We start from the raw sequence: 19842 nt of genomic DNA, 5'->3' as shown, positions 1-19842 counted from the left end.
TACGCTTTATTTGTGATTGTCTGAATAAGCCATCAGTTCGGTGGAGAAAGCACTTACCTGTTTTAATTAAAAAAAGTGTTTTTAGTGAAGCCGCGTTTTGGTTAACCGCTTGTTTTTTTTATTTTTTATTTTTAGTTATACTCATAGTTTGTTTTTGCGGTTTACTGTTTGTCATTTGTGTGATTTTTGGTTCTTGGCATGTGTTTAAATTAACTAACATACAGTTTTAAAAATATAATTCCCCTAATGCAAACGTTAATTTGTTTATTAAAAAAAAAATTTATTAAAAACCTGTTATGAATTCTAATATAAATCAGTGTTAAAACTACATGGATAAAAACAAATAATACTACAGATGCTGAAAAATGTATTCTAAAATTCACAAGATATAAAGATTCCAAGTACAAATAACACTACCGTCACAATTAACAGTGTGGAAAACAACTAATTCTCAAATAATGTGCCACAATGAATCCAGCACTGAAACACATCTGTATGCACATACTTACACTACAAAAATGCTATAGAAACGGTAATAAACTGATGCCGGTATAAAAACATATAATTTGATTATAATGTAAGTACTTTCACAAATAATATCTCTTCATCAGACAACAGCAAATAATTTATTTATTTATTTATTTAGTTATTTATTTATTTATTTCAGTTTGATTACCGGGGAAGTCCACTGGGCCAGTGGTGTGCCCATTTTCAGTGGAGGCCCAGGGAGAAAAGCTCCAATAAGCAATATGGTTACAAAGGTTTACATAATGCAATGGAAATACATACAAACATGGTTACGAAGGTTACATAAAGTGTTACTAAATACATATATGAGGTCATGCAGTCAGGTACAGGTGGATAGAATAACATTGAAATGCAATTTTGACCTAGGTAGAACAGTTAGTAGGTATTTACATTCAGAACAGTAAGTTTAGACTCACTGGGCAATAAGCATCAGTGAATTACTTGATATTTACAATATATGCAATACTTGGAGTTGAGAGAGAGAGATTGTTTAGTCTGAGAAAGTTAGCTAGATTAGTTAGGAGAATAGAAAAGAGGTAATAGTGTAGAGAAGAGCAGGAGTGTGGAAAGCTCAAAGGGTAAAATTGTGAGATTTTAGGTAGGGTGAAAGCAGGAACATTTACGTTTAGTGGATAGGTAAGAGAAAAGTAGTTTTTTGAAGGTTTCAGGGTTAGGTGTGGTCCTGAGTAAAGGAGTAAATCAATCTCTTAAATAGTGAATTACAATTCAAACCAACCAATCAAATCAGAGCTATAATATAATTAAAATGGTTACTGGGCAACAAAGGGAAACAATGTGTATCCAGTCAGTCACACTACAATTACTTCATTTTAACCTGCGTTGCTTAAGAACAGGTTTAAATGAAATATAATCATTTAACCCTTTTCCTACATGTGACCTTGAGTTCATAATTCTCGGTATGATTCACAATATCTCCCAGTCGCATATCTTCATAAATCATATCTACCAACATAAATTTACTATGTATCCTCCCCTCTTTTAATGTATATTTAGCAACTGCACTAATCGTTTGTCCTCTGCTTATGCAATACATACGATCACAAATTCTCTCTCTAAGTCTTTTATTAGATTTCCCAACATAAAATGCAGCACAATGTGTGCAGTAAGCTAGATAAACAATGTTCCTTGTATTACAATCTGCATTAATTAAGAACTTATACTCTTTATCGGTATCCAGCTGTACAAATCTACTTGTTGTATCAATATAATCACTGAATGCACAATTATAGCATTTTTTGGTACCTCTATTCATCTTATCCCTTTGTTCTTTCATCACTTTCTGGTCTTTCTGGTAGCATAACATCCTCTTTAACAAAATGTTATTCTTATAAGGAAACCTCAGTTTCATACTGTGATGCCCCTGCACTGGCCCAGTAATCAAGGAGCCTCAATCCTCACCACTGGTGACACTGAGGGACGTACGCAATGAGAGGCTGACTAGTAAACACACAGTAAAGTGCAATTTCCCTTAAGAGCACACAGAGATCACAGTCAGTCTGGGGCTTGCTTCTCCCTCCCTCTTCAGATCCCCAATAAGTCTCCCCACTAACACAGCTACAGAGTTGAGTCCTTGGCTAGGGTTCCAAGCCAAGTACTCCACCACTCTCTCTGTCCAACCAGTGCTTAATGTCCCTGGCCAAGTAGCTGACATACACACGCGCACACACACACACACACACACACACACACACACACACACACACACACACACACACACACACACACGCGCACACACTTGGATATTTGTTTTATACACACACACCTGGGGAAGGCTGGGACAGGTTTATTAGCTATGCACCCATCTGCCCAGACTATAAGGTAGTTATCACTCCCACCAGAACCCCCTTTCAGCTACTTTTAAGGACCTTAACAAAGGGTGTACAATCTTACTGTGTAATGTTACTATTAATCCAAATGGTAGTCTGACCAAGACTTGCAAGGCTATTTAGGAGTGGCCTGTACAGTGTCACCAAATACATAAGCAAGTACTCTAAGAGTTTAAATATGTCTCATAAATATCAGCCACAAGGACAGGTTTAAATATATTTAATAATAAATAATAAAAGAACAAGACAATACTCAGAAAACAAACATGGCTACTTCAGAGTTCAAAATCACAGGAAATATTTTAAAACAACATTGCAGGACAGTCTCAAATAAATACAGAAAACATCTAAACTAATCTTTACTATATTCCTGTCTATATCTAAGAGATATACTATCCCCTGAATCTTACTTACAGACAGGCAAATGTAGATGATGATGAGTGGATATTCTTGCTAGGTCCAAGACAAAATACAAATTGTACACTTCCCCTCTGAGAGAGTTCTTAAATCAGTATCAAATATTACTGTCGGGTTAGCTTGGATGACATCACTCTTTGTCACCAGACTTCAGTTCCCAGGCTAAACAGAAATGTAACAGAATTTTAACATTTCTGTGTCAGAAACAAATATCACTCAGATGTTTGCTTCTAGGAAGTCATAAAGTAATAAAACACTTTACATTTTAAACCTAGTAATTACCTTTCTTTCAAGACAATAGAAGAACTTGTAGCTCTAGACATTGTGTCTGCTTCTGAACTGAAAGTGAGAGATAACATCTTTTGTTTATGGCCCAGCTATAAAGTAACTTAACCTCAACTATTCTTAAGTTTTGCAGGTTAATCTTCTATGTTCCAGCAGGATATGTTGTGGTTACATTGTTGAAGCACAGTACTGTACAAACCCTGCTCAACACACACTTCTGTACCAGTAGTTTAATATACGCATAACATATAGTTCTCTTACATTTATAAGACAAGCATATGAATCATGTTGATATTCACAAATGACATATCATTATTTACAAAAATTCCAGATAGCTGGATTAGCAGCATTTTCTTCTGTTACATTTCTATAAAAAAATCATATTACTATTCACAAATGACATAGAATTATTTACAAAATTCCAGCTAACTGGGCTGGCATAATTTTGGTTTGTCACACATACCAACAAGACCCGACAATACCGGATCGCTATTGAGTATGTTCCAATGCTTTTTTATAATATGCTTTAAAACTATAGTATCTGAACTAAAAAACATAGGGACAGACAATACCTTATCCCAAATCCTAGGTGGGTCCACTGTATTATCACAAGATGAAAAATAGGGTTTTGCTCTAGTTGTACGCATGTTAATAACCTTTGATCTAACTAGTGATAACTTATTATTATAACTTCTTACCTTAAATTTGGTGTCTAGCTCATTCAAATGATGGCAAAAGTCATCATCCCTCACATTCAACCTTGAAGTACGCATTAGCTGTTCAGTACCAATGTTTTTAAAAATGTGAGGTGCATGCATTCTGGACCAATGAAGTAATGAAAACCTGTGGCATTCCTTCCTATATAATTTCATGTAAAACTCACCATCACTGTCTCTACATATTTTAACATCTAAAAACTCTATCTCTACATTGGAACTGTTCATGGAAAGGGATAAAAAAGATAAACTGTGTTCTATATACCTTAAAAACATACCAAGTCGCTCACAAGTACCCCCCATAAAATACATATATCGTCCACAAAACAATGGTACAAATATATCTCCTTATAATATTCAGAAGGGATTACCACACTCATTTTCCATTGGCCCATAACCATTTTAGTGTAGCTATTGGCACAAGATGTGCCCATAGCTACACCAACGCATTGTAAATAATAATCTTTAAAAGCAAATACATTATACTCCAAAACACATTCTAATAAAAAACACAGCAATTCAATAACACATAAACCATCGGTACTATATCTCAGCAAAAATGACTTTGTTATTTCTATACCTTCGACCTTCGGTATCACTGTAAAAAATGATTTAACGTCATTTGTATCCATATAATAATTATTACTTCTAGATAAATTATTGGTATATTCATATAACTCATGACAAAACTTTCTAATATCAGATAAAACTTATTCATAACTTCTCAAAACAGGACTTAAAAATGTTCTAAATAAATCGATGCTGGTTCAGTAATCCAGCCTGCCCCCACCAGTATAGGGCGGAATGGAGGAAAAGTAGGATGCTTATGTAATTTTGGCATTCTTTGTAAACAAGGAATAGTAGGTTCTTCCACATTTAAATATTCATAGATGTCATTCGTTATATCACCATTGGTGAAACACTCATGCAAACTATTTCTGTACTGTTCACAAAGTTTAACAATCTCCACACAGGTAATAGATCTTCAGCATTTAACATCTCACTCATGGAATTATAATAAAACAAGCATCCATTACAACAATAGCACCTACCTTATTGGCAGGCTGAATAACAATACTTCTATCACATTTAAATTCATATAAAGCTTGCTTCTACTCCAAGGTCATATTAAAAAACTTCCTGTTTTTATTGTCATTATCAAATCATATATATCAAAGGCATCAAAAGCGGATGATTCTGAGGTGTATATAAACTCGGTTTCTTAAATACATGAAATTCACTATTTGACAATTCATTCTAAAAGATGGTCTTTAGAGTAAGATTATGTGCAAACATACATAAATCAGCGATACTTTGTACTAAGTCACCTTGATGAGAAGGAATAAAAGAGAGCCTTTTATCCAGGACTCATTTCTCAGATGAGGTGAAAACTCTGGGTGAAATATTCCAAATCAGTTGTTCTTTACTGCCCACATTCTCTTGATAGACTGATGAGTTTCTTCGGTGAATGGATATTTTCTCTTGGTTCTCCCCCAACTCTGTGATCACTTCTTGGACAGTGGATGCTCCAGTCTTACAGGAAGGAGTAGAGCATGAAAAAATGCTTCTTTTTTGTACTACTTTCCTCCTTACTACCGGTTCAGTGTCTTTCCTTGGGTGCTTAACCAACACTTCACTATTAGCTGTAATTAATGCAGTGGATGTGTCCTCACCCGTAAGTGTTTTATAAATAAAAGGGTCTCTAAGAGTCACTGAAACATCCAAAACCAAACTTGTCTTTGCCACCATATCTGCAGAATTAGCATTATCCCCTTGTGCTCCAAGGACATTCCACGGCCAAGTAAACACATGGTTATTACTAAAATATTTAATGTCCCTGTTTAACTTCTTTCTCTTTTGTTGGAAGAGCTTCTTTTCATACAGGAAGACACTATTAATTATTTCATTAAGCAGTACATCCACTTCATCATCGGATATCAGCCCATACAGTTCAACTTGTTGTGCATTGATGTTATTAACCAAATCTCTCTTGTTTATTTTCACAGTTGTCAGTAAAATGTGGTCTTTTCAAAATTACCTGACATTATTCATCAGTTTTGAAAGCAACTGGATAAATGATGAAGTAAAAAGATAAAACTGCTGCTTGCTACTCAAAGGAAAGACTTGCTGGGTGCAGAGATACAGCACAAAAGTGGAGATGTAGGCTGACAGTCCCAAGCCAATGACAAAAGCCCTCCTTGTATGTGAGTAGGAACATGCTTGCATTCATCCATGGGCATGAACACAGGAGACCCCTACAGTAATGTGGGTGCTCATCATCAACCATTTAGGGGAGAGTTTAGGGTCCACTTAAAATCAAACACTAACCACATGGTGACATCTCCAGTGCAGGCATTCTGAGCTGGACAGGGATATGGTAGTGGCCATATGGTGACATGTCCATAGCAGGCATTCTGAGCTGGGCAGGGATGTCATAGTGATGGTCACTTCATTAGGTGTAAGGCTGCAGGGGAGGGCTGATGGCCATATATGTCCTCTGCAGTGGGCCCTTGGGCTGTCATGCAGGCTGTCCAGCTGGGAGGAGGGCTGAGTAAACAACTCAGTGTACTGATGACTGGAAGAGGAGGCTAATTGTCTGCAGATAACCAGAATCCAACCACTTTCATTCCTGCTTCAGCGACAGCCCTCACCAGCCAACTTCCCAGAGTTGGTAACTGCAGGGCACTGATAGGGAATAAATAAGTCAAGACTAACTGCAGAAAGGCTGACTGTCAGCGGGTGGGGAGACAAAAAATATTTAAAAAAGTATATTGTATTTGTCCCTCCCATGTGCCTTGATTTAAGTATTTGTGCTTAAATTTAGTGGCTCCTGCATCTACCCTCACAGTAAAATGGCAAATGGAGCATTGCCCTTCTAGAACTTGAGTATAAAATAGCTCAACATAATTAAATTGTTTTCCATTAAGTTAACTGAACACAGATGTCCAAATCTTGATATCTTTAGAGTTCATTAACACAATGACTTTCACAAAGCCACTCCCCATATGAGAGGTCATAATCCCACACACTTTAAGTCAGCATACTGCAAGGCTTCCTGAACTTTGGAAAAAAAGCCCAAGTTTTGCAAGATTCCAATATTGACATATATATGTTCAGCATTCCATTTCAAATCTCCAGCATTTATTGAAATGCCACAAAACATGGGACTTACAACAGATAAATGTAAATAACTATATAAAAAGCAATTCAGACAGATAAATAGGCACAGGTGTTTGTGTGTGTGTGTGTGTGTGTGTGTGTGTGTGTGTGTGTGTGTGTGTGTGTGTGTGTGTGTGTGTGTGTGTGTGTGTGTGTGTGTGTGTGTGTGTGTGTGTGTGTGTGTGTGTGTGTGTGTGTGTGTGTGTGTGTGTGTGTGTGTGTGTGTGTGTGTCTGTCTGTAATGACAGATAAGCTGTTTTATTAGTTGACTAGATTTGTTGGCTCTAGTGTACAGACTAATGTTGCTTTGACTAGAGCTTCAGTGACCCAGTTTTGGGTAGTGGCTTGGGCACTGAAGGGCACTGGAGGAGTCAGCCTGGAAGGGTGAGGAGTGAGGAGGCAATGTTGGCTTGTCTGCCCCAGCAGGAAGGTTGAGAGGAGAGCTGTAGGGCATGTCTCTCTTTAATGTCTCCTTGGCGAGGTTGACGATCTTGTGAGAGCCATATGCTTGAGGAGGTGTGGAAGAGGTTCTCCTGAGGAGCTACATCATCTGCTGTAATGAGTTTCAGCTCCACTCCACCCCCACTCTGTATCCCTCCCATGAGCATTTATCTGACACATGGAGATACCTTAGCGCTGGATATCAGAATTTCCACAGCAGTTGTCTGCATGATGACCATGCCACAGTCAGGTTTTAGCCTCATGGGAATGAACAGGCAGAGAGCAGAACAACTACTCACATGGTTGTCAAGTGCTTGTGGGGGAAGGAGAGATTATTTGCTAGATTTTCTCATTTACATTTTATTTTAAATTGATCATATCTGCGATATACAAGACAATGGAAGTTGTAACTGTCAAGCTCATAACATGCTATTTTCTAGATGCATCTCGTTTTATTTAATATTTTAGAATAGCAAAAGTTTTAAAAATGTATTCCATAAAATATTCTAATTAGAAAGCAATTTAGATCACAAAATTATAAGATGTTTTTGTTCGTTCAATTTTAATATCTAGTAAAAATATTTTAAAGCAAGAGGGAGCTTGAACAGTCGGGCACCAACTGCTGAGTCACGTTTGAGTGATCATCTGCCAAACTGTACTGCTTTTATATAATAATCGGGTCACCTGACATGCTTATTATGTGCCATCATATATAGAGATCATTTATATATTGCCCATGGGCATCCTTTAAAGGAGACTTTAATGTATTACACAATGAAAAATCCAGTTTGCCCAGATCGTTTTCTCGTTTTTGCTAATGTGGCTTTTCTGTGTGAACTTTTTTAGTTGTTTTTGTCATTTTTTTTTTAATTTTGCAGTCACCATTTTGTTATGGACATAAGTCTTTTATAAGTTGACTGTTTGTGGGGTAGTTAGTTCATTCACTTATGCTGTACTGATGAGTTCATAGAACAGCTGAAAGTTTTATACATATATAAATATATATATATATATATATATATATATATATATATATATATATATAGATATATATACGCACATATAGCTTGTAAGATTTGGCTTTTTCAGTCCGACTTCATCATTAAAGATTTGTAAAAAAGTCAGAAGTTAGTGGGCACTCAGAATTCATGTATGTGGAACACTTGTATGCCTGCAAAGGGTCATTTGCATATTTCCAATATATTTCCTTTAAAGGATGTTTAAGGTGTTACATAGTGGAGAATTTGCTTTGCCTGGATCCATTTGCTCTTTTTGCCTATGTGACTTTTCTGTGTAACATCTTCAGCTCTTGGTTTTTGCATTTATATAATGGAAAATGGCTTTTGACTGACTGCAATTTTTTTTATATTAAGTGCATTTATTTGGAAGGTTTTTTTTTATTCAAACAGGTGGTTCATGGAAAACCTAAACTACCTCAAAAGATTAGCAATCCTTTGTAGAACCATGAATGAACAGAAATGCAAGCATGTCCAAGCACCATAATACATTTATCTGAGAACAATGCCCTCATATAAGCCTAAGAGTATCTGATTGAAGGTACACCTAATGTAATTCCCTTACCTGCATTTCCCGAGTGAGTTCTTGGATTCTTTGTTTCATGCCGTTGTACTCCCCACACATTCTTTCCCTTGCCTTCTCCAATGATGTTCTTACCTGTAGAATAAATACATACCAATATTAACCAATTCCTACACAGAAAGCAAGGTGATTTTCCTGCAAAAATAAGAAGCCTTTTTATTTGTAACAAAACATGACAAGTTTCTTGGTGATTCGGACTTCTGTGCTTATATACTGGGTTTATCAGTTAGCAGTCAAGTACCACCTGTAGGTTATGCATTCCGTCACAGATCAACCTTGAAGTACAAGACTTTCTTGTGTCCCGAATGAAGCAGATAATATTAATTTAATCCAGTAAACTTCTTTTAAATGAACGTTTAGCAATGTTTAGAAGGGCTTGCAAGACAAAGCTTGACTAAACCATCAGAAGCTATGATTTAAAATTCATTGTTCTAACTGCATAAAATCAAATAATTCTCCTCTCATCCATATGTCCAGATTTGGCAAAAAGGGACTTCAGATCAGTCCAGTAAACAAAGAAACACAAACAGAGACAGACAAACAAATAATTAACAAGCAAGCAAACAAACAAAAAATAAGTAAATAAAATTATTAAGCCTTTAGAATGAAAAATTATTTATGATGCCCACATTTCAATGTAATAATACTTTAAAGCATTTTATGTTAAATTACATTGAGAATACATGGATTTCTGTCATTGAAGTCAAGGCACATCAGTCTGACAATTAACACATAGGGTTAAAATGCTAAACTGTTAATAATCTACTTCCTGTAACCACAGGGAATAGGGTTTGATTTCTTCCGTCTCTGTATGACCCTGAGGAGCTCACTTAAGCAGACAGTGCTCCTAGGTCACTCCTGAGAAAGAACAGTTGCATCCAGTGGGCGTGCCCAGTTAATGGATGCAGAAAATAAATATGAAAAATACTGCATATAATTTGATGGTTCCAGACATATCAGATTCCCTACAGCCACACTGAACCTCATCCAGAAGGCAAATTGATTTTCACTCTAAATTCACAGCACATTGTCTCAATATGATCCTATACATAATGTCTGTAACAAGCATCATGAGTACTCCATTGTTCCCTTATGAAGAAGAAGAAACATAATCCATCCACAATTCCTTTTTCCCATTTTTGCATATGTGGTCATGGTGTCACTTCACCAGTGGCAATCATCTAGAGCCAAAGTTTACACTGCCAGGCAGCTAACCCTGCCACAATACTTCTTCCACACTATACACTGGCATGCACACTCACACCTATAGCCAATTTAGTGTTTAATCCAACTACTGCATATCTTTGGGATGTTGGAGGAAACTGGAGCACCTGGAGGAAACCCACATGAACACAGGGAGGACATGCAGATGCTGTGCAGAAGGCACCCCGGTTGAGAATCAATCCAGGAAACCTCTTGCTGTGAGGTGACAACACTATTCACTGTGCTGCCCATGAAGAAACATAACTGTAGTTCATAGTTAAGAAATAATGTTACAGTGAATACCAGTGTCTATCTTTTAGCATACAGCAAACAACATACTGATGTGAGCCTAGAACCTTGTGCAAAACAATGTGTCAAATAGGTACTGAGCTAACAAAAGGTTTGAACAAAGATAATTATAGCATGCATTTATTCTAAGGTTGCAAACATGTAGTTAACAATGTGAAAAATGTTAATCATCTGAGTAAAATTGCTTTCACTGATTTATATATATGTTTAATCAATAACGTTCAGCTGTATTTATAAAATTTGCTTTCTTTGAACTAGCTTTAATCATCAAGCTGCCCTGTATGACCCATTCATTGTCCTGAGTGGAAAAAGCCCACCAGGCTTATCCATGACTCTCATTGATGAGAGTCAGGTAACTGGAAGGGTGACATCATCACTGAGAGTCAGGTAACTGGAAGGGTGACATCATCACTGAGAGTCAGGTAACTGGAAGGGTGACATCCTCCATGGGGCACACTGAGGAAATCCGTAACAAGAAAGGTATGCTGTCTTACTGATTCTTTATCCTTACAATTTATTCCAGTCTTGTATACATTGTAAAAATTGTCTAGAGTCTCCTTAGTAAATATTGTGAATACTGTTTTTATTAACTGCAGTTTGCTTACAATCAAAACCACCGAACCACTCCACTCCTTTACTCACAAACCAACTTATTAAGAAATGGTAACTCATTTTAAACTATTTTCTGCAAAAAAAAAAAAAAAAAAAACAGTGAGGTAGAATAATTAAGTATTCACTTGTTATGCCTTCAACATTTAACATGCCCATTTATAATCTTTTAGCTTTATTTATCATAATTTATGCAGTCTGGATGCCTTCCTTCATATACATTCATATTCCTTCATCACTACATGCCTTACTTTGCATAAATATTAATTTCCTTATCATTGTATATAAAAACGAAACAGGCAAAGTGCAGACCGAGGGATAAATCCTCCGTTGCTAAATAAACGTAAATGACAAAAATAATGTAACTGGTAAGCAACGGAGGGAACCAGGCACAGACCAATCCAAAACGAACAAGCACAGTTAGTATTTCTTTCTGTCAGTCAGTCACAAAGACGTAAAAATCTTCCAATAATGAGAGCCAAGAGTCTTCAAGTAGTAAAAACAGTCCTAAAGGATTTATTTGAACAATAGGTAAATGCTTTCGCAGTTAAGCTTCATCAGACCAAATACAAACTAATGAAAAAAACTCTCCATATAAATGCATAGTGTTAAGGCACTACCCAATCACGGGGTCACATCAATTAAGATCATTAACACTAAAATATAACATTCTCTTCAAATGCTATGCAAACAACAAAATATTCACAGAATAGATATACAGCAGCAGTCTATATAATGTACATAGATCAATAACTACACTTATACATAACAGCATTTTACTATGATACTACTATAAAAACCTTCATAAAAAGCACAATACAATAAAAATAATAAAAAATAAAAAATAAAGACAAATACTATAAAATATTCACTTCTGAAACCTTATTTTCTTTAATAGGGGCTTGATAGAAGCCCCCTCATAGGTTCATAGGTTCATAGGTTCATACTAGGCTATCTGCCCAAGGGCATTTATAAGCCTAGCCCATAGTTATGTGACTTTTGCCACCCCTTTAGTTTGAATAAAAACTATGCCTATCATTTTGCTGTGCCTCTGTCAAGCAGTGACACTGAAGTAATCCCTGGGGTATATCTGCAATCTCCCATCCATTGGTCAAGATTCCTCTTGAACAAGGCCAGAGAGGTGCTCTGCCTCACATGTACCGGGATTTTGTTCCACAGCATAGGGAGCCTCTGGGTGATGAATCTGTCCCTCCAGCACGTTCTATTTATAACCGTGTCAAGGTTTAAGTATCCCGCCCTTGTGGTTCTGAGGGATCTAGATTTTTTGAGGTGAAGCATATTCATCAAATCTGGGTTTGACATGGCCTTATATGTCAGGCACAGGTCACCTCTGAGCAAGCGGTATGAGACTGAATAGAGCTGGAGTTCTTTCAGTCGGGCAGCATAAGACATATTTTTGAGACCCTTTATCCTTTTGATGAGGAACTTTTGGGGCCTTTCAAGCTGCAGCAGGTGTCTGGTCAGATACATTCCGAACGGGGCATTGTACTCAATCATAGGTCTAATGAGTGATGAGTACAGGGGGACGATGACCTCCCTTGATCTAGATGTGAATCCCTTCATGATCAGGTGGGTGATATAGAAGGTTTTCCTAACTACTTTAGCAACATGAGTGTCAAACGAAAGGTTACTGTCAACCTGGGTCCCCAGATCTCTGATGACTTTTTCTGTGCTCAGTGGATTGCCACCTATATGGTAGCTAGGGGTAACCTTGTTTTTCCCGAAGGGTATGACTATGCATTTTGGCGTTTAACTTTAGGCCATGGCTCTGGCACCAGTTATCCATTTCTGTGAGGCCCTTCTGGAGGATATCTGTGTCAGATGTGTTTTCGACTATGGCCCAGTTTGCAGTCATCTGCAAACTTTGTCAGCCATAACCCTCCTGTGTTTGCTTGTACTTCAGAAAAGTAGATGCCGAACAAGAGTGGACCCAGGACTGAGCCCTGTGGGACACCACTTGTGACAGGCTTTGAGTCTGACATGGCTCCAGCAACTCTGACCCTGTGGGTTCTGTCACTTAGCCAGTTTGCAACCCATCTTGTGATGTATGGGTTTACATTCAAGCTGATGAGTTTTTCGATGATACCTGAGTGGGGTATTGTGTCAAGGCCTTTGCCAGGTCGAGGTAGGCTGTATTGACTGCCTTTCCCTCATCAATGGCCTTGGTGACTGTCTCGAAAAAGTCAACCAAGTTTAATAGGCAGGATCTGCCTTTGACAAAGCCAAACTGGGTTGGATCCAAAGTCTGCAAGTTCCCTATGTCTTTATTTATGAGTTCCATTATGATCCTCTCCATGGCTTTGCAGATAAGGCTTGTCAAGCTAATGGGGCGGTAATTTCCAGGGTCTGTGGAGGCACCGCCCTTATGAAGTGGGACCACAGTCGCCATGCGCCACTCCTTGGGTACGTATCCTGAGGTGAGGCTAAGATTAAACAGCTGTCCTAACTGTGGGTTTAATTCCTCGTTGAGTTCATGAAGCACACAGCCGGGGACACCATCCGGTCCCATGGATGCTGTGTTTTTTGCCTTAGTGAGGGCAGTTCTCACCTGGGCGTTGGAGAACTTTCCCTCTGTCTGCACGGAGCATAATAATCCAACAGGTCTCCCTATGTTCAGTGTGTGTAGTGATGTCACCTGCCCTAATACTGGGAGATACAATCTCAATGACCCTAAAATTAAAGGTATGAGACTCCCCCAGTTCCAAAACATGCTTCGAAAGTGTGTTGTGTAAAGATCCCTTTCTAATATGATAGATGTGCTCCCTCATCCTGTCACGAAGCACCCTGTTGGTCTTGCCAACATAGAAGGAGCTGCAGATAGCGTACTCCGCTAAATAAACAACATGAGGAGTCATGCAATTCGCATGAACGTGGAAGGTAAATTCTCTACAACATCTGGGTGATTAAAAAGTACCAGAAGTGTTAATAAAAGAACAAAAATTACAATCACCACAAGGCGTAGTTTGACCAATAGTAGGGGTCATAGTGCTAGGACTTCTATTATAACAAAGAAGCCTCTTCAAATTTCTACGGTTCTTAAATCTAAACCTAGGTTTATCACCCACAATCCTGCTAATATCATCAACAACCTGTAAAACAGGCCAATGCTGGGAAAACAAACTAGTGATGTCTCTATGATCACTAGTATAAAAAAGAGGAATCCTGACTCCACTCATATATAATTTTTATGATACTCAGAGTAATCGGAGAACATACTCCAAGTGCAATCTCTCATATGCTGAAAGGGTAGCCCTGAGAGAGTTACAACATAACAGTTTTATTGTGATCCGTGCAGCAGACAAAGGTGTGCTCATCATTGTCATGGATAGGTCATGGATAGGTCCCATTATTGCCAATATACGACCTCTATGTTAGGTGATTGTAGTTTTTATGACAAGATTACCATCGAAGATGTGCACAGGGTGATTTCACTAGTGAGCAGGGATATATTTGATGTTTTCTCAGCCCACCTTATTACTGAAGAAGTGTTTTCTTTTTTGAAAGTGGTTAATCTGTTGATTCCACTTATACAGGGCCTGCCAAAGATTCATAAACATCCTACTGACCCACCAATGAGACCTATTGTGGCAGGAGGAGGGTGGGTTACAGAACCACTTTCACTTTATATTGAGAAATTCTTGAGACCGGTTATTGATTTGAATCAAGTGGTCCTAAGAGATTCAAAACAGTTTTTGTTAGATCTCTATGAATACACAAAGAGTGTTCCTGATGTTGGTGATGTCATTTTCGTAACCTTTGATGCACAGTCTTTGTTTACTATGATTCCTAATGAATTGGGAATTCAGTATGTACATGAATATCTTTTGTTACATAGTGATTATACCTTAACTCAGGTTGATTTAATTTGTTATTTTTTAGAGATTGTTCTTGAAAATAATGTTTTTACTTTCGATGGTGAGATGTTTTTACAGAAACATGGCGTAGCTATGGGCACTTTGTGTGCCAATAGCTACGCCAATATATTTCTTGCTCACTGGGAGAGCAATACCCTGTTTCCAACTGAAGGCTTCAGGAAACATGCCTTATTTTATCGTCGTTTTGTCGATGATTTGTTTTTGTTATGGAGAGGTCCCTTGGAGAGACTAGTAGAGTTTCGCCATACCATGAATGGTTTGACTGACTGCTTGAAATTTATCTTCAATTGGTCTTACACCCGCATTGAGTTCCTAGACCTCTATATTGAGAAATTACATGACCATACAATCAACACTGGTGTTCATCGTAAGACATGTCACAGGAATGCTTTTCTTTTTAGATCTAGTATGCATCCTGGTTACATCCTTAGGAATTTAATCAAAGGACAAGGGATGAGGGCCTCTAGGTTGAATCCGACCATGGATGGCTTTGTGAATGAGATTGGAGGTTTAGAGAAGAAGTTGTTGGCAAGGGGGTATAGTATTGATGAGATCAATAGACACTGGTCTAACTTAGATCAGCTGAGGTTAACAACAGCACGTCCATATTTTGGACCAACATCTGAGTTAGGTGTAACTGGTGGTAGTGGTCCCAATATGAGTGGAGTCAGGATTCCTCTTTTTTATACTAGTGATCATAGAGACATCACTAGTTTGTTTTCCCAGCATTGGCCTATTTTACAGGTTGTTGATGATATTAGCAGGATTGTGGGTGATAAGCCTAGGTTTAGATTTAAGAACCGTAGAAATTTGAAGAGGCTTCTTTGTTATAATAGAAGTCCTAGCACTATGACCCCTATTATTGGTCAAACTATGCCTTGTGGTGATTGTAATTTTTGTTCTTTTATTAACACTTCTGATACTTTTTATCACCCAGATTTTGTAGAGAATTTACCTTCCATGTTCATGCGAATTGCATGACTCCTCATGTTGTTTATTTAGCGGAGTACGCTGTTTGCAGCTCCTTCTATGTTGGCAAGACCAACAGGGTGCTTCGTGACAGGATAAGGGAGCACATCTATCATATTAGAAAGGGATCTTTACACAACACACTCTCAAAGCATGTTTTGGAACTGGGGGAGTCTCATACCTTTAATTTTAGGGTCATTGAGATTGTATCTCCCAGTATTAGGGAAGGTGACATCACTACAAACACTGAACATAGGGAGACCTGTTGGACTATTATGCTCCATGCAGACAGAGGGAAAGGTCTTAATGAGAGGGCTTCTATCAAGCCCCTATTAAAGAAAAGAAGGCTTCAGAAGTTAATATTTTATAGTATTTGTCTTTATTTTTCTATTTTATTTTTTATTATTTTTATTGTATTGTGCTTTTATGAAGGTTTTTATAGTAGTATCATAGTAAAATGTTATGTATAAGCGTAGTTATCTATGTACATTATATAGACTGCTGCTGTATATCTATTCTGTGCAGATTTTGTTGTTTGCATAGCATTTGAAGAGAATGTTATATTTTCATAGGTTCATAGGTTGATACTAGGCTATCTGCCCTAGGGCATTTAAAAGCCTAGCCAGAGTGTGTTTGGCTTTCACCACCCTTTTAGATTAGTTGACTGTGCCTCTGTATAGTAGGTCACAGAAGGTAGCCCTTTTAAGGCTAGTTTACTGTGCCTCTGTCTAGTAGGGACACAGAAAAGATCCCAGGGGTAAACCTACGATCTCCCATCCACTCATCAAGATTTCTCTTGAAGAGGGTCATTGAGGGGCTCTGCCTAACATGGATTGGGATTTTCTTCCAGAGTGATGGGAGCCTCTGGGATATGAATCTGTCCCTGCAGCATGTCGTATTTATTTCTGTGCTGAGGTTTAAGTCCCTGGAGCATGTAGCTCTAAGGGATTTGGATTTCCTGAGGTGGAGCATGTCCATTAATTCTGGGTTGGACATGGCTTTATATGTCAGGCACAAATCGCTTCTGAGTAGGTGGTAAGCAAATGAGTAGAGCTGAAGTTTCTTTAGCCTAACTGCGTAGGGCATCTGTTTGAGTCTCTTGATCCTCTTGGTGAGGTACTTTTGAGGTCTTTCCAGTTGCTGCAGGTGTCGGGTAAGGTACATCCCAAATGGGGCATTGTATTCAATTATGGGCCTGATGAGTGATGAGTAGAGGGGCACAATGACCTCTCTTGATCTAGATGTGAACCCTTTCGTGATAAGGTGGGCTATATAGAAGGTCTTTCTAACCACTCTGGCAACTTGATTGTCAAAGGAGAGATTACTATCTACTTGGGTCCCCAAATCCCTAATTACTTCTTCCGTACTTAATGGATTACCACCTATGTGGTAATTTGTGGGCACTTTGTTTTTCCCAAAAGGGATGACTATGCACTTTTTGGCATTTAGCCTTAGGCCATGGCTCTGGCACCAGTTATCCATCTCTGTGAGACCCTTTTGGAGGATGCTTGTGTCAGTCGGTGAGTCGATTATGGCACCCAGTTTGCAGTCATCTGCGAACTTGGTCAGCCATAGTCCTCCCATGTTAGCCTGTACCTCAGAGAAATATATACCGAACAAGAGCGGTCCCAGGACTGAGCCTTGTGGGATGCCACTTGTAACTGGTTTAGAGTCTGACATGGCACCTGCAATTCTGACTATGTGGGTTCTATCCCTGAGCCAGTTTGCAACCCATCTTGTGACATAGGGGTTGATATTTAAGCTGGTGAGCTTATTTATGATGCCTGAGTGGGGTATTGTGTCAAAGGCTTTTGCAAGGTGCAGTTAGGCTGTGTGGACTACCTTCCCTTCATCTATGGCCTTGGTGACTGTTTCAAAGAAGTTGACCAGGTTCAAGAGGCAAGATCTGCCCTTAACAAAGCTTAATTGGGTAGGATCCAGTGTTTGGAGGTTCCCAATGTCTTTGTTTATGAGTTCCATGATGATACGCTCCATAGCTTTGCAGACCAGGCTAGTCAGGCTTATAGGGCGATAGTTTGTGGGGTCCGTTGTGGCACCACCTTTGTGGAGTGGGACCACTGTTGCTGTATGCCATTCCTTGGGTACACATCCTGTAGTAAGGCTGAGAATGAACAGTGACTTTATGTGAGGATTCAGTTCTTCTTGGACCTCATGTAAGACGCAGCCCGGGACATTGCCTGGTCCCACTGATGCTGTGTTTTTTGCTTTGGAGAGGGCAGGTCTCACCTGTGCATCTGTGATGTCAGGGAGGCTACACTCTGTTGGGATAGACATTTACTCTTTTGGGGGGAAGGGGGGGAGAAGTTTGCACTGAACCTGTCTGCCAGGATGTTGGCAATGTCTGTGGGTTCAGTGTATTTTTTGTCATTTTGCACTAACTCAGAGCATATCTGGGAGTTGCCACCCAGGTTCATGACATAACTAAAGAAGGCCTTGTGATTATCTTTAGCGTCTTGTGCAATTTTTCTTTCGAAGCTGGCCTTAGATGATTTTATGAGGGATCGTAGTTTCTTGGTAGTACTGATCAGAGCTGTCTTCCCTTTTTGGGATTTTGCTCTATCATGTAGTAGATTCCTCCTTCTTTTGTATAGCTTATTTATGGCTGGGGTCCACCAGACAGGTCTCTTGCCTTTGGAGGAGTGAGTCTTGGTTTTATTTGGGATAGCATGATCCATGCATTCCTGTAGGTGTCCATAGAATGCATATGTAAAGGATTCTGTGGTTTGGGCCGTATTTTCCACTGGCCCTGGGGCTTTGAAAGATTCCACTTCGGTTTTGAGAAGTGTGAAGTTTGATTTTGAGATGTTCTTCACCGTGGTTTCCTTGGCTGGGGGTGGGGACGGGATATGGATGTCCAGTGAGATTAATTTATGGTCAGATCTTACCAATGAGGGGTATACCTCTGGTATGGAACAGAGTCCCCATGTTGTTGATGATCAGGTTCAATATGTTTTCACCTCTTGTGGGAGTGGTGACCAGTTGTTCCATAGCATTTGAGTTTATAAATTCTAGGAACCATTGGGCGAGGGTGTTGGGGTTTGAATAGTGCTCCCAGTCTATGTTTGTGTAGTTGAAGTCACCCAATATGATGGTGTTTGGAGAGACCTTCATATTCTCCAGTGTTCTTAGGAAAGCTGAGTGGGGTTCCTGAGTTTGGGAGGGTGGTCTGTAGCAGGCTACAAACTGAAAGGCAGCTTTGCCCACTGTTAGTTGCACATGGATGGTCTCTGATGCTTCGTGCAGTGCCACTAACCTGGAGGTGTGGGTATCTTTGATGAGTACGGATAGTCCCCCTCCTTTTGTGGTTCGGTCCAAGTTTTGGGGCCGAAAAGCATGGTATGAGGTATATCCTGGAAGTGCTGGGGTGCTCTCAGGAGCCTTGAACCAGGTTTCTGTTACTGCACAGAAATCGATATTCTTCATACTGAGGAGAGCCTTGAGTGCGTGCATCTTGAGGTTTAGACTTCTGGCGTTGAGCAGCAACACCCTTAGTTTCTTTTTCCTTGTGTTGTCTATGGAGGTGGGTTTGTCTTTTGAGCCTTGCCTAAAAAAGGCACTATGGGGGTGGCAAGAGTCTTAGCCAGTATTTGAAAGCCCAGGGGTGACAGGTGCAAGCCGTCCCTACCGAAGCAACGTGGCTTGTCGAGCATGTTATCCCAGGCTGACAGACACTGGATACCCTTTGAATGACACCAATACTTTAGCCAATTGTTAAAATTGATCATTTTGTCTTTATACTGTGGAATCATTCTTGGCGAGGGTAAGATGCTACTCAAGGTCAGGGTCATACTGGCCTGGGCTACATGATCAGAGAGTTCCTCTATGTCTCTTTTCATGTAGTCC

At 39.1% G+C, this 19842-nt stretch overlaps 1 protein-coding gene across 1 annotated transcript in view; it reads right to left on the bottom strand.

Annotated features, from left to right (window-relative positions):
• Positions 1–19842, bottom strand: part of LOC122807818 (myocardial zonula adherens protein-like) — a 1184151-nt gene that overhangs the window by 532796 nt on the left and 631513 nt on the right. The window contains exon 5 of the mRNA XM_044078905.1: positions 8975–9067. Coding sequence (XP_043934840.1) covers positions 8975–9067 — 93 coding nt within the window. The remainder of the gene's footprint in view (positions 1–8974; positions 9068–19842) is intronic.

Source organism: Protopterus annectens, chromosome 7.part1, assembly GCF_019279795.1.
Source record: "Protopterus annectens isolate FY-2018-M chromosome 7.part1, PAN1.0, whole genome shotgun sequence".
NCBI classification, from domain to species: domain Eukaryota; kingdom Metazoa; phylum Chordata; order Ceratodontiformes; family Protopteridae; genus Protopterus; species Protopterus annectens.
This window is presented reverse-complemented; position numbering and strand designations above follow the sequence as displayed.